Source organism: Siphateles boraxobius, unplaced genomic scaffold (assembly GCF_051911475.1).
Source record: "Siphateles boraxobius isolate OS27281-9 unplaced genomic scaffold, OSU_SipBor_1 12, whole genome shotgun sequence".
Taxonomy (NCBI): Eukaryota; Metazoa; Chordata; class Actinopteri; order Cypriniformes; family Leuciscidae; genus Siphateles; species Siphateles boraxobius.
Genome location: NW_027508722.1, coordinates 30,346,308 through 30,361,543, shown reverse-complemented (window position 1 = coordinate 30,361,543; position 15,236 = coordinate 30,346,308). Strand labels below are relative to the sequence as shown.

The window sequence follows — 15,236 nt, the reverse complement described above, 5'->3', positions numbered from 1 at the left end:
TTCACACATGGTGTGTCACAGGGTCCCAAAGAATGCAAGGACAAAAGAAATGATCTATATATACATATTTTACAATTAGAAATTGTAACCAATTACAAATAGGTTACAATTACAACAACAATTACAATTTTAACAATATTTCAAGTGTATTGCTTTGTAAAAAGTATACATTTTATCATGCGTATTAAAAAAGGTAAGGATTCATTAGTTTGAATATTGGAACAAACACTATAATAACATCTTAGTTGATAATTCAATATACCTACTTTATTTTTGACAATACATCATACTATAGTATATTTAACTATGAGCAGAAATTGGTGAACAAAAGATTACCTATTTAATGTGACAGTAGTCTTTTTTTACAGTCAAAACTTTATAATCTATCCAAAACTAATCATCTTGTCTAAACATTCATATTTAGTCTGTAACATACTGTGTATGATATATTAGTATATACATGTGAATTTGCAGCTTGTTGCTTATACAGACATTTTATTTCAACATATTTCAGTATATTTTTACTCATCTTAGTAGGCTATAGCAATATAGTTTGGATGTGTTCATGTAAACATAACGTTTACTAATGTAGGTGCGAGAGTGAATTAACGGCACAGACACGCGCTGTATAACTGTAGTAAACAACAGTGCGCGCGCCTGTGCCGTTCATTCATCATTTAGCCTACACACAGACACGCAATGCATATTTAAACAGTCTTTTTGCGGTTTACAGTCAGACACTATTCAATATCGCGATTAGAACAAAGCACTTAAGAATAAATGACTTACTACGTCAGCTGGATCCGTTGCTCCTCGAAATGAAACTACCACTTCTGGTACATTTTCCAGGGTTATTAGATAGTATTATTCCTCACACCGAAAGGATACGCTGTGTACACAGCTGTACAAGATACTTACTAAACACGATGTGTTTTATAATCCAGCTGGTGGGCGTTTACATGTTTGAATGGCTTGCCTTAGATCATTTGCGATTCAATACCGCGCGCTCTCCGTGGGCGTGGCACATTAACGCGTAATGAGGTATAATGAGCTGGAAAGAAAAATACTGACATCTCTCTCTTTTCATACAGATTACATAAACTGAGAATATTTGTTTTTTATATAAATTAATTCATTTAAAAGAAGAGAGTTCAAGCTTCATTATGGAAAAACACTCTTGCCTGTATGACAGGTATTCGCGGAATTACAGTTAATTTTCGGACGCGTTTCAGAATGGACTTAACTGACAGAGAGAAGGCAGAACGCGCATCATGTTTGTTTTTCTTTATTTGGCGAAAAGCACAACACTTTGTTTTTATTGTGAGTATCCACAAAAAAATAGACACTTATCAGGATCTAATGATGTACAACACTTAATATGTAAGATCAAAATCAACAGAGTATTTTGAGTTTCTTTTGCACTAAGAAAAAAAGCGAGACTATTGCCGACCTCAAAGGGTTAAACCCTCCTCGACCCCCCTCCATACCCTCTTGGGACCTTTCCCTGGGGCTTCAAGCACTCCAGGGTGCTCCCTTTGAGCCTTTGCAATCAGCAGACTTAAAGCTTCTCTCTGTGAAGACTTTGCTGCTGGTTGCATTGGCCTCTATCAAGAGGGTAGGGGACCTGCAGGCATTTTCGGTTGACGAATCGAGTTCGGGCTGGGTGACAACCATGTTATACTGAGACCCTGGCCTGGCTGTGTGCCCAAGGTTCCTACCACTCCCTTCGGGGACCAGGTGGTGAACCTGCAAGCGCTGTGCCTGGAAGAGGCAGACCCAGCCCTGGCTTAGCTCTGTCCCGTTCGCGCTCTGCGTCTGTACGTGGACAGAACTCAATGTCTCAGGACCAGCTCTTTTTCTTTTACGAGGCCAGCGGAAGGGAAAGGCTGTCTCCAAGGAGAGGATGGCCCACTGGATAGTGGATGCCATCGCCTTGGCTTCAGGGACATGTACAGGGGGGTTGCTCAGGTTGCCCTGGCAACTGCCCATATGCCCTTCTCGACTCACGTTGCCCTTCCGAGTGGGAAAAATTAAAATAAATCATACAATGGATGCAGAATTTCAAGTAGGCCTAGTTAAAAAAAAAATTTGCAAAGCCTCATTCACTTCCATTCGGGCACAGAAAGTGAAAGTCAGTAGAGGAAGGGTAAACTCTGTTTATGTGGCTGCAGCGCTGCACGCGACCGGTGTAGTAGTCGATTCTGTTCCCTACCGGAATTCCTGTTCCCTTTACGCAATCATACTACAAATCATGCGTAGTTGCCCAGTTACCATACGTACCATCAGAACTGAAAATGAGCAAGAAGCACAACTGAATGTACGGGAAGCCAAAAGGTTTAAAAGGGATTATATTTTTTCCCAAAATCTAACAGTTTTTTTTTTATTTAATTTTTTTTTTTATTAGAAGCGAGTTTTTCCCCATCTGTCATTCAATCCAGATTATTTCTTTTTAAATTTAAAAAATAAAATAAATATATAATAATAATAATAATTAAAAAACAATAAACAATAATATGAGGAACTCTTTTTCTTATGTGTATTTTGGTGACATTTAACAATATTGTTTGTATACATTTTGTAAACTGTTTACAAAGTTGTATATCATAAACCTGTAAGTTTGGAGAAACCCATCAGTAACTTGATAGGATATTGATAGGGATATTGATGTAGGTATTTTCATGACTCAAGTCACGTTTTTCTGTGTTATTATTAGTAGTAGTTAAGGTGATTGAGTGCTGTATTTCAGTTTTTTACTGTGTATATATATATATTTTAATAAAGACCCTGTTATTCTCAGTCCTTCATATAGCCCGTGAGGTTTTTTTTTTTTTGGGGGGGGGGTCAGAGCAACTGCCCCTCATTCCTGTGCACGTCCCTGCTTGGCTTACCGAGCACAAGGCCTGCCCTGCCCGCTCAGGTTGCATGCTCACTCCACGAGAGGCGTTGCATCCTCCTGGGTGCTGGCACGTGGCTCCTCGCTAACAGATATTTGTAGAGCTGCTGGCTGGGCGACACCTAACACGTTCGCTAGATATTATAGCCTACATTTAGAGCCGGTCTCCTTCTGTGTTCTCACCCTAAACGGGTAGAAGCACTGAGAGGTTCGGCTCTGACGGCTTGCTTCACCCTACTGTGCACCTTTATTGCTCCAGAGTGTAAAACCTGCTGAGTTCTCCAACACCCTCGGCCCGGACATGATGGAGTGTCCGGCGCCAGGCCTTTATCCGTTGAATCCTTGAGAACCGGGTCTAGGCTGGGTCCCATATGTGTGACCATACGGGGATCCCATATGTGTATTTCTTCCACGGCTGCTCCTTAACAGAAGCCTGTGTCTTTCCCTTGGGCTAAGTCACCCAGTATTTTATATGCAGTTCAACCTTCGGGTTAGTCCATATGTATTCCCCACATAACTCATTCGGGGAAGAATTTGCAGCCATACCATACCAAGAATTTGCAGTTACCATACGTACCATCAGAACTGAATATGAGCAAGAAGCACAACTGAATGTACGGGAAGCCAAAAGGTTAAAACTTTGCAAAACTGCTATGGGGAAAGGGCACGCTTTCCCACTATGTGGTTATCACGGAACAACAGTGACAGGCTTATTCTGTGTAAGCCCTCTCCTATCGTCCTTCCAGGCAAGAAGGGGTAGAGGCTTGCACAGGGTGCTGGATGGGGTGCAGCAGCTGTGGCCCTTTGGTAGAGATTCCTATCTGTCGGTTTCGACCCCAATGTGGTTTCACTCGAAGTAGATTGGCCTCTCTAGCGAGTTTCCTATTCGTCGGTTTCGATGTGGCGTCTCCGTTCCCTCCTTCGGGGAACAAGGGTTACCATATGTAACCGAGACGTTACATTAGTATCCTAGATGTTACGTCAGAACAACTGACAACTGATCCCTAATAAAACGCCACAATTACTGACTCTTCCAGCACTCTGCGTAAGCTGCTGAATCCCCTCGCACCTGCTAGGGCGGAGAAAGGACAGGGCTTTAACACAGAGTGAGTCAAATCAGTGCTGATCTTTCTTGCCCCGTACAGTGAGACTATTTAGATAACATTGGAAAAGCCTATTATAAACAGAAAGGGATGATACGGAGACCACATCTTGCCCGTAGGGAGTTAACATTTGGGGTTTACACATATGGATGTCTCTGTGGTAGATGCAGTCTAGCTAGGGTGAAGTCAATACCGAGCAGAGACGGCAAAGCGGGCTCTGCCAAGGGAAAGACACGGCTCGCCGACAGGAAACCCATATCGTGGTAGAATACACTCGTGGTATTAGCCGTAGGGGAATCACAACACATGGGCACCAGGTCCAGCACAGGGGCTGACATTCTGGGAATACACACGAGTGTTAGGCCTAGCTTCTGATGTCTCTGCCGCGTCTGACTGCCGAGGGTGCTGAAGGAACTCCATCCAGGGTTCGCCAGGTGGGGAACTCCCCTGGGGAGCAGATAAAATTTCTTCCTCTGACCTCCGCTGACCACCGCTGACGTGCAGTCACACAAAAACTCTCTGAAGAGCTTTTTCCTGGTTTGTTATACATAATTGAACGATCATTGCAGATTAGAATTGGAAAAACGCTCCGTTCCGAAGCGAAAGCTTAAATGAGCGAGTGCAGCGGCTTTGTGGGTTCTGGTTTGCAATTCAAATTTCTCTCGCCAATGGACATTGTTTTGTTTACACTCGAAGGGGATTGTGGTTTCAAACGAGATCCCAATTCGCCAATCTTTTTTGTTGTTACGTCGAATGTGACTGGCTGATAGAGAACCATGTTTTGACAACCAAAAATAGTGTCTGAATGCTTGTGTATTAATTTTGAAATTAATACAAATATACAAATACTGTTTTATATGTTGAAACCCCCAAGAAATTAAAGTGTGCTTGTGTTTATTTAAATAAATACCACTTGCTTTGATATTTTGTTTACTAATGCATTTGCTTTCATACAATTTCATGTTTGTCTTAAATGTCCAACTACTTTTTGTGGCCCCTGTAACTATAGTATATATGTGTGTAATGTATTTTGTGAAATTACACAGACATACAGGTAGAAATTATTTCTTTATGCGTTTTGTTTAGTTCCAGCAGATGTGTTCTCTTTGAACTCTGGTTGGGCTGGATTCTATGAGTACCTGGGAAAGAGACAGTCTGCAACAGTAACAGTCAATGCTTTCAATGCCACCACCAGCCGGGTTAACGTTACTCTTCTGGAGCAAAGCGGGGTGCACATTAAACTCTCTGGTAAGTTAAGAATTTTCCTGCTAGTTTTTGGCATCATATTCAAAGAAGGCACTAGGGCTAGGTGGTATGGTGCACTATACCATACAACAGACGAAATGTGTCAGTCGGAAAAGATTTAGCAATATTAAAGCAGTAAATACACACACACGGCTGTCAGTGGACAGGACTGCTTTGTATTATTTACATTTTGCTCCACATGCTCATGTGTATAGTGAAATGAAGATCTTGTTATAGTATTGATAGCCCCAACATGAAAGATTTGTTTGTGGATCAATATAGGAGTGAACTGATGTGTATCAGCTACTACAGCAACAATATGACATCAATTCTTATTGAAATATGTTAATATGTAAATATAGCTAGGATGCAATTCATGAAAATTGGGCACTTCTGGAAAAGTTTTTGATTTTTGGCAGGGTGTTAGGTATAGGCCTAAGGTTTTCAAAAATCCATGGATACAATTTGGGGTGGTCCCCCTAGTGGCAGTTATCCATAAAATCCAAATTGGCCCCCGCCGAAAAGAGAAAAGGTTATATCTCAGCTTCCTTTAGTCTTAAATTGTTGTATAATGTAATTTTTTCTACTTTGTTTGATACAAGGAATCCAATTCTGATATATGCTTCTTATTTTAAGTCCATTTCCATGTTAAATCTATTATCATAGTCATATTTAGCTCAAATAAACTGTCAATTTCTCTGAAAAAGTCACATTGAAATATTACTCAGGGCCCTAGACCCATATTTTTACCTCCAATGTATGCTTTTCTTTGTTGATTGGACAGGTCACTATCACTATAGTGTCAAAAATCACATGTTGTGACCAAACGGACCATTGTTGAGGCTTTAAATGAACACAACTTCAGAACTATTCCACAGTGAAAAGTTATATTAGGCTTTTCACCATGTTAAGGATCCATATAACATTTTAGTCAAATAACACAAAAAAACAATACATACTTAAAACATCATGTATTTATTAAAAAAAAAAAATTTGTTTCACTCTTCATCATTATTAGTACAGCCTCCCTCACACTTGCACAATGTGGTAGAGCGAAGTCCAGCTCGGTGGCACTTACATTTGCCCTTACAGGCAACCACACAGCCACAGTTGAGTAGGAGTGATCATCCCTTGCTGACATCTTCCAGATCTGTCCAATATGGCACCCAGACTTTGGTTCTGTCATTCCATTCCCAACCCCACTCACTGGGTTCTGTGATCTCTGGAGTTTTAGAGAGGGACTGCTTCCAGACAAAAGCTGCAGTGTGCAGGGCACGCTTCCCATGCTGGAATAAGGCATGCTGGGTTGGGGTTTTTGAATCCAGGGACTTGAGGCCATGAGTGAAAAGAAGCTTCCGGGCTTCATTGACTGACTTGACATCGCAGTTCTTACTATACATGAGTACAGTCCAGCGTTCGAGAATTCGCATGTGCACTGATTCCAGTGTGAGGCTGGTTGGGTCTTGGGTGATCACAATGAGGGTGTCGGTGACTTCTAGGTAAGCTGCCCATGCATTCCATGCAGTTTTGTTGCACATTGCATACACAGCTGATGCAGACATGAACATGAAGACATGAAGAGTTTGAAGGACATGAAGAGCTTGGTGACAAGAGCGGTATTTGCCTTGGCAGACCCCAACTTGCTGGCACCCTTCTTCAGATCCACGGGTGGACTGTTCGTGAATGTGAACACCAACACAGCTTGGTGGATTTTTCTATTCTGTCCCTTACAAACTCTGTGAACATGGCTTTGTCGATGTTAGGAGCTTCCCTGAGGGAATTGGAGATCTCATGATCAATGACCTCACCAGTGACTAGGGTGATGAGCTCTGTACCCATTTCTTTGAAGGGATTGACTATTTTATCTTACTTTGCAAGATCGCATAGTTCTTTCAGATGATTGAGGAACTTATTCTGTTCAGCAGCTGAGGACTCTGGATGTTCCAGATTTTCTTTCTCGCTTGAGGCAGAGAAACAGGCAACCTCAAACTCATCAATGGCCCGTAGCACTTCCGGTTTTGAGAGCTCGTTTATCTCCTTCTCCTCCTGCAGGGCATACAAGCCCTTTGAAACACTGTCCTCCTTCAGAAACTTAATACTGTGTTTCTGGCTCTGATCAAGTGCCATAAGGGAGAATTTTTTATCTCCACGTTGGACCACAAACTTATAATTAATAATAATTCATTACATTTATATAGCGCTTTTCTCTGCACTCAAAGTGCTTTACATAGAAGGGGGAATCTCCCCAACCACCACCAATGTGCAGCATCCACCTGGATGATATGACGGCAGCCATATTGCGCCAGAACGCCCACCAAACACCAGCTTACTGGTAGAGAGGAGACAGTGATGAAGCCAATCAGTATATGGGGATGATTAGGAGGCCATGATGGACAGAGGCCACTGGGCAAATTGGGCCAGGATGCCGGGAATACACCCCTACTCTTTCGAAAGACATCCTGGTATTTTTTGTGACCACAGTGAGTCAGGCCCTCGGTTTAATGTCTCATCCGAAAACTTCCCTTCCATGAACGCCTCGTGGACTGCTGGATGGGTATCTGGCAGGATTGCCATGTCCTTCAGGAATACTGGCATCCAGCGGGCAAAATTTGTATGCCCAAAGGCAAATAACCACGGGCACAAATCTTCGAGGGCTTTCAGGGTCAGTGGCCAATTCCTCACTCGCTGACCACGGATGAGGTGCAGTTGATCATGAGGTAGTCTTGAACTGTTAGCCAGTAAGAGGTTGTTGGAGCATTATTCCTGAGTCGACTCTCCCACATCTCCATGCTTTCATGAGGCCCATAGCCCTCTTGACAGTACTCCTCATATGCCTGTATTTTGAGTACATGGAGCCAGACAAGGGTAAGCTGGTAGGCATACCTTGTACGTTTGACATGCTTGCCGCTTAGTAGAGATGCTGCAACACCAGTATTGAAGATCTTTGCAAGGGCAAACATCTGGCCCCATCCAGAGCCAGCTAACAGCTTACCTCCACACTCTTGGGACATCATCTCAATATGAAGGAAGCCCATGAAGCACACAATTTTTGATTCGCCAACCTCGTCAGGGAACTTCCACTGGCATTTTTTCTGTTGCGTATACAGAGGGCATTCAGCCACTATGACTGGAACCTGACCAGGATTCACAAACTCTGTTGCCTTCATGACCACAAGCATTGAGTGTTTCTGCATGGCCATAGATGAGGCCTTCTCATAAAAAAACAGGGAAAACACCAACTGTGGCCCTTGCCCTGACATCTTCTTTGCGTTGGCCATGAGAGAAAAATCCAGAGTAGGTCACTGGTGTGTCATCTTTTTCTATCAGGACCGTTTGGAGATGGTCTAGCCATGCTTCGTCAGGGACTCCTGCTCGAGTGTTCTCAGTGAAAGTTGGTCTGGCTGTTCCATCTGAAACTGATGAAAGCTTGATTTCCCCAGCATATTCAGCGATGTACGGCACTATGGCAAAGTCATTTGGAAGCTTGATAAAGGTGCCTTCAGAACCTTCAAGGGTTAGAAGAGGAGGGTCCACCTCCATGTTGTCATGAGTGAAATGGTTGGTTAGGGATATAGCAGTGCCATGGAGCTCAAATCGACCAGACTCATCAATATTATCAACTCCACCAGTAGTGAAAACTCCCCGTTTCATGTTTGATGGAACAACAACTCCATCAACTGCAAACTGCCTTGACATGGCACGGCCAAGGGCCCTCCTGACATCCATAATTCGTTAATAAGATACTGACATGCCAAGTGCATGGAACTTCTTTATGATGCCTTGCTAGCAAGCTACCAAGAGCTCGCAAGCTCAGTAATCAACATGGGGAATTCAAACTACTCAGAGGAATGTGGGCAAGTCAGTGTACCCTTAAAATATGTAAAATCACTGTACACTTACTCACATATGGTCCTTGTATCATATCAAGTAGAAAAGGTGTCATTATACAGCAATTTAAGACAAAAGGAAGTTGAGATATAATCTTTTCTCTTTTATGCGGGCACCATTCTGGTTTTTATCAATACCGGCCACTAGAGGGGCACCCCAACTTGTATCCATGGTTTTTTAAAAACCTTAGGCCCATACCTAACACCCTACCAAAAATAAAAAACTTTTCCAGAAGTGCCCAATCTTCATGATTTTTCACGTATCCCTTCCCAGCTAATATGTAAATATTAACATGTAAGTCTGCTCTTACATATTAAATGTGCCAAAAGAGAAGGATTTCCTTAGTATAATGGGAGATTGGGAGATGAAGAGTGAAAAATTGAATTAGCATTGCATCTTATTTCTTCAGTGCTGAGATTACACCCAATTTCTCAGATGTATTGAGCAGATTTGATAGCTATGGATACTTTCCGCATTTAACAAAAATGTTTTCCTTTGCCCTACTTAGTCCTAGACTAAAAATAAAGAGAAAAAACATTACAAATGCAGGTTTATAAAAGAAATTCTAGATGATGGATATCATTGGTATTACAGGTAATTATTTCCTTATGTAATCTTTTTTTCTTATGTTGTTTTGCAGGAACTTACAAGACAGAAGAAAATCATCTATTATTAAAAGTTTACCAGATAAGAGGCCCAACAGAACAATATTTTAGCAAATTCAAAAACGATAACTGGGCAATGGATGGATATGTGAGTAGCATAAAAGTGGTAATAAGTTGACAAAGTAGTAGTATTTTATTACTGTGTATGTGATTTTCCAATTTGTTTTGCATAGGTTACAGCTGAATCTGAGAAAAAAATGTTTGTTTACCAAGGGCACATTCACAGCAAGGATTTTGGGAAATTTCAATTAACAAGACAAGGTAGATTTATTACATTTTTATAAATTCTCCCTTTTCAAATGCCTAATAATATTTATATATATTTTTAATAATGTACTGTGTTTGTATAAAATATATAACTAAATGTTATTTTGTATTAATGTACTATATGTATATAGATTTAATACTTAGAGCTAAAATATTGTTTTATTGTTTGCTTGGATTTTCCCTCAGGTCTTATTACCACAGATATGGATCCGTCTAATCCTTACTACGGCACAAACAGCAGCTCTGTGGCAGCTGCCATTCTAGTACCCTTCTTTGCACTTATTTTATCAGGGTTTGCCTTTTACCTCTACAAACACAGGTAAGAGCTACTGACTTGACTGTCTTTTCCATGTGTTGATGTTATTTGTCCATAATGGATGTGAATCGGAATTTTGTCACTGTAGTGATGGGAAACTCCTTTGCCAAACCAGTAACTGATGCTGATACAGACAGTTAGCAATTAAAATATCTGCAAATAAAACATGTAATTGAGATCAGATATTGTCAATGTTAAAAAAAAAAAGAAGCATGGGAGTTTTCCTACGCAAACAAAACAATGTTTCAAAGTTGCCATGAAAGCATGACAGTTCCCCGATATTAAAATAATAAAAAAAAAATTGGCAGGACTCTATCACAAGGCACAGATGACAATGAGAGACCCAAAGACCTGGCCGCTTCCAGGTAAGTCACCGGAAGCTAATGTCACAGGCGACGAGCCCTTTACAGTCACACCTTCATTGTCTGCATTTTATTTGCTCATCTCGTCGGAGGCAGGGCAGAGTGCACGAATTATGGGAAATTAAGTGACTTACATATTTTGTTTTAGTTCCATATTAGATTTTCATTTCTGTCAACCCTAATTTTACCAACTAAAAGTCACCCTGTTTATTTCTGTTTGTGTACATTTGCCAACGGAATATCATGAGAATTACGCCTGATATGGTGATGCGCCAGACGCTCCTAGTCAGTGGAAATATGAATTGGGTACGGGATGTAGGTCATTTATTCAGATTTAGAACATACAATTTGAGCGAGATCATAAATCATCCACTGCCATCCGAGGGAAGCCTGGGAATCAGTTACAGTTTTCAAAATTAAGATCAAACCAAATTTAAAAAAAAAATGGTTTTAATTAGTGTTGGCGCGAGGAAGCAATGCTTCAACTTGAATTGAATTGAGGAATTTTAAAACCAGCATGTTCTGAATAGAATACTACCATGCACAAACATATTATTCCAGATTATCAACTACATTTGCAAAAAATGTCATAATGTGCAGTATGCAATAAAGCATACTCAATGAACTGTACACCATAATGCATTTAATTTGACCTCCAATTTCCAGTATGCTGAATGATTCGGAAGTTATTACAGCTAATCTTTTCTTGACTCATTATTTAATCACATCAGCCAAGGTCATGTGACAAACACAACAAGGTTTTACAATGCAGCATTATGCTGACATTTTTACCATAGCATGAAGTGTGTGTAGAACTTAGGGGTAGAAAAGTAGGCAATGTTCAACATGCTAGTATTCCTTTCCAAACACAGCCAAAGGAATTATTCTAACATAAATGTTTCAAGCAGTAGTATGCCACATTATCACATGACTTCACTGTGTTTTTCACAAGTCCTCATCACATTCCATGTTTAATTCAAGCAAGAGGCATCCACTTATCCTCTTGGTAATAAATGATGTTGCTTTTTTAATCCAATATTGCATAAAAAAATATTCTGGCTAATATTACTTCCAGTTCATGAATCACCCTAGAAGTAGAGTGCCAAATCAACTTCAATAGATCTTATTTACAGCAGCGCCATCTTTGATTTTTAACGGGAATGAAAGCGAGGATGTGAGGGATAGACATACATCTCTTCAGTGGGTTGTACAGTTATTTAATCTGTTTTTGGATTGTTGTTCTGACGAAACACTGCAGTAATATCTTTCCGAGAAATTTCAGTAGACAATAAAAAAAAAAAAAACAAGACAACATGAGCTGTGGAAAATTATAAGTGATCTAGGAGCTTTATACAGTTTAACAGCAGATGCCATTAAAAATACGATAAGTCATCCCTCACAGCCTCACTTTCATTCCTGTCTTGGCGCTGCTCTGAATAAGGTCTATCCATTGTGAGATACAATGTTTCATGCAGTAAAGATATCTGGACATCTGGAGACTTCAAATTTTGATCACAAGGCATATGGATTTTTTATGATAATTTCATAGTGCTGTGGATAAGAGCAGCTCAGAAATTCTGCATAACATCTTTAGCATTTCATGGACAAATGTATGGGGTGGGAATAATATAAGGGTTGGGGGTGAATTACTTATTTAATTGAATGTGTTTTCAAATGAACAATATTCAATTGGTGGTAAGACACAATTTCTCTTGTTCTATAGTTAGAATTTAACCCAGCTAACACATTTGTCACTTCCCATTTTTGGATGAGGACATCATGTTCTTTTGTTTAAGGTTTAATCTAACATTTCTAATGTTGTTCTTCCATAATTAAAAATTACACTGGACTGTGGTGTTATAAATGTAAACAAATGAAAACACTTGTTTTGGCTTTGAAAGAAGTTCCTACTCCTCCTAACTGTTTGTCATCTTTGTTTTACACCTTTCCAGAACAAGACCAAAAGTTCAGTTCAACGGATATGCAGGTCATGAGAACACTAATGGACAAGCTTCATTTGAGAATCCTATGTATGATACAAACATGAAGCCAACAGAGGCAAAGGCTGTGAGGTTTGATACGACCCTCAATACAGTCTGCACAGTAGTATAGCCTTCATGATGAGCTCTGGGTTAGCAGCTGAGCGGTGGGTGCCAGATGACAGTACTCCTTTACCACTGACTGCACTTTGCTATAGATGAGACTCACTTTACCACAAGCTTACAATGGACGAAATAAAACCGACAACTATTTTATTTTATTTTTTACAGAAAAAAAAACTTAAAAGAAAAAAAAAAAACTTTTCAAAGAACGAAGCTCACTTGACGCATGTTCGGCCAGAACTGAGGTCAACATTCTTTCCGGGATCTGTACCATATGTGGCACTTAAAGGATGAAGGTTTTTTTTTTTTTTTGCTTTTATCTTCTTTTTTATGTATCACCCCCCCTAAAAGAGACTTCCTGGGAAAGATACTGAAGTGTCTTTGAACGCCACAAAGTTGTTGACACAATGTATTTTCTTCAGTGAAGACAAACCACAAAACGAAAAAGCAACTGGACTACTGTGGCTTAGCACACTTAATAGATCTCCACCAAGAAGGTGACAAAACACTACAAGAAACTCACAGAAGAGACGCTCACCTCCGGATGGAGGTCGAAACTCAATCTCTGCGTTGAGAAAATAAATAAACTTTATTGCACAAGTTTTGCACTAGTATGAAATGGATATAAAATCAGTGTATTGGATGAAAACAAAAAAAAAGAATATACAGGGTTTTATTGACTATATGTATATAAACATAAACCCATATCCATAGAGAGCATGATGTCATGCTACGGCTATCAAGAGAGACTGAATTTATTTTTGAAATGAAGTTCTGTTTATGTTTACAAGGTGATAAGGACACAATTGAAACTTACGATCATCATTTTTGATTGCTTTTTAATGCATTCATCATACAGCACATTTCTTTGTGGTGTGTCCAATCACTTGGACTAGCATAAACACAAATGCTGACAAATTACAATTCATCTTTAAGTTTGAAATCACAATAGCTTTACTCACCTATTTGTTTTCATTGTGTATCAGATATACCTCTCGTGTACAACATGACTGTATGTTGATGGTGCAGATTTTAAGTTTTTTTTTTTTTTATCACCTCTGTGTGGACACCAACTCAGATTTACCTGAGCCCTCAAGTTGATGCTTTTTTTTTTCATTCCTCCTTTTTCTGAACCAGTGTGCATCTCCCGTAGCCATTAGAGACACAAAATCTGCTGGGTTAAGTTGGAACTTACTCTTGAAGAAACACTGCCTTATTAGATTCAGAAGCATGACCCGGCCACACCGGTTTCCAATGACCCATATCATTAGTACATTAACCTAGATGAAAAACGTGCGGCTGCTGGGGTGCATATTCACTGTGATTTAAATGTCATGACCAGGCTGATACCAGTGCATGTGCTAAAACTGTAAGTGCTCCCATTTTTCCATGTGAACTACGTAATGCCTGATATTTTCTCAACGCTGTGTTACCATATGCACTTGTGCTCTACACATAGATGGCTTCGAGCTTGAAATGTGCACAATGACATTGTTGTAGGCTTGCTGGCGGAAATCAGATATCATTTTCACTTTGATTGTATTTTCAATCAAAACCATGTTTTGTTTCCGAATCCATTTTGATGTTTTCTGTTGCATCATGCTCTCAGATTGAACCATTTCTGTGTGCGTTGGATTCGCCAGGCCCAATAGCGGTAAAGGGCCGTGTCGGTTTTGTCGCACTGCAGATGATCCACGTCTTGCCTTTTCTCAGGCTTGCTGCAATAATGTTTCTTTGTTCAGTTGCGTTTCGTTTCCTCACGACTGTCAGGCTGTAAAACTGCATTCAAACCAACAATTGTGCTACTCGCCATTGTCATTCGATCATGTGCTGCTGACTTGAAGTAGGTGCAAAAGATGTTTTTGTACAGAAATATATTTTTTATTCAGAATTTGTAAAATTATTAAATATGCTGTACTTTTTTGATTAATGTAGTTACAATTGTTAAAATAAATGTTTTTACTGTATAAAAATGTAAATTAATTGTTTATCTACCCATAAGTATATATCTATGGTTTCAAGTTTTCCAACAAATGTCAAAATGTACGAGCTTTTATAAAATATTCAGCTCGTATGTGTTCTTTGACGTGAGCAAAATCATGAACCCTAGAGAACTGTACTGCTAATTGTTAAATGACAAATATTTTGAAAAGTATTATTTGAGATAAATATTAAACTTTTTCTAAAAGTACAAATTCTGTTTTTCTTCTAACACGAGTGCATTTTTAGCGTATACTGTATACGACTGGAATTCACAGACTATTTGTAACTTTTTACTGTAACACTGTTGGTCTTTAGACTGATGTCTAATGATTTTGAGGTATGCTTGTAAGTAAAGGATGTAAATATTTGGCTTGACAATTCAATCATGAAATTTGAAATTTGCTCTGAATTT

At 39.7% G+C, this 15,236-nt stretch overlaps 1 protein-coding gene across 1 annotated transcript in view; it reads left to right on the top strand.

Moving 5' to 3' along the window:
• The window catches only part of csmd1b (CUB and Sushi multiple domains 1b), a 325,939-nt gene extending 311,125 nt beyond the window's left edge, over nt 1-14,814 (top strand). The window contains exons 64-68 of the mRNA XM_077218011.1: nt 5,083-5,244; nt 9,770-9,882; nt 9,968-10,055; nt 10,248-10,380; nt 12,692-14,814. Of these exons, the coding sequence (XP_077074126.1) occupies nt 5,083-5,244; nt 9,770-9,882; nt 9,968-10,055; nt 10,248-10,380; nt 12,692-12,851 (656 nt within the window). The 3' untranslated portion in view covers nt 12,852-14,814. The remainder of the gene's footprint in view (nt 1-5,082; nt 5,245-9,769; nt 9,883-9,967; nt 10,056-10,247; nt 10,381-12,691) is intronic.
• Nucleotides 14,815-15,236: the final 422 nt, after the last annotated feature.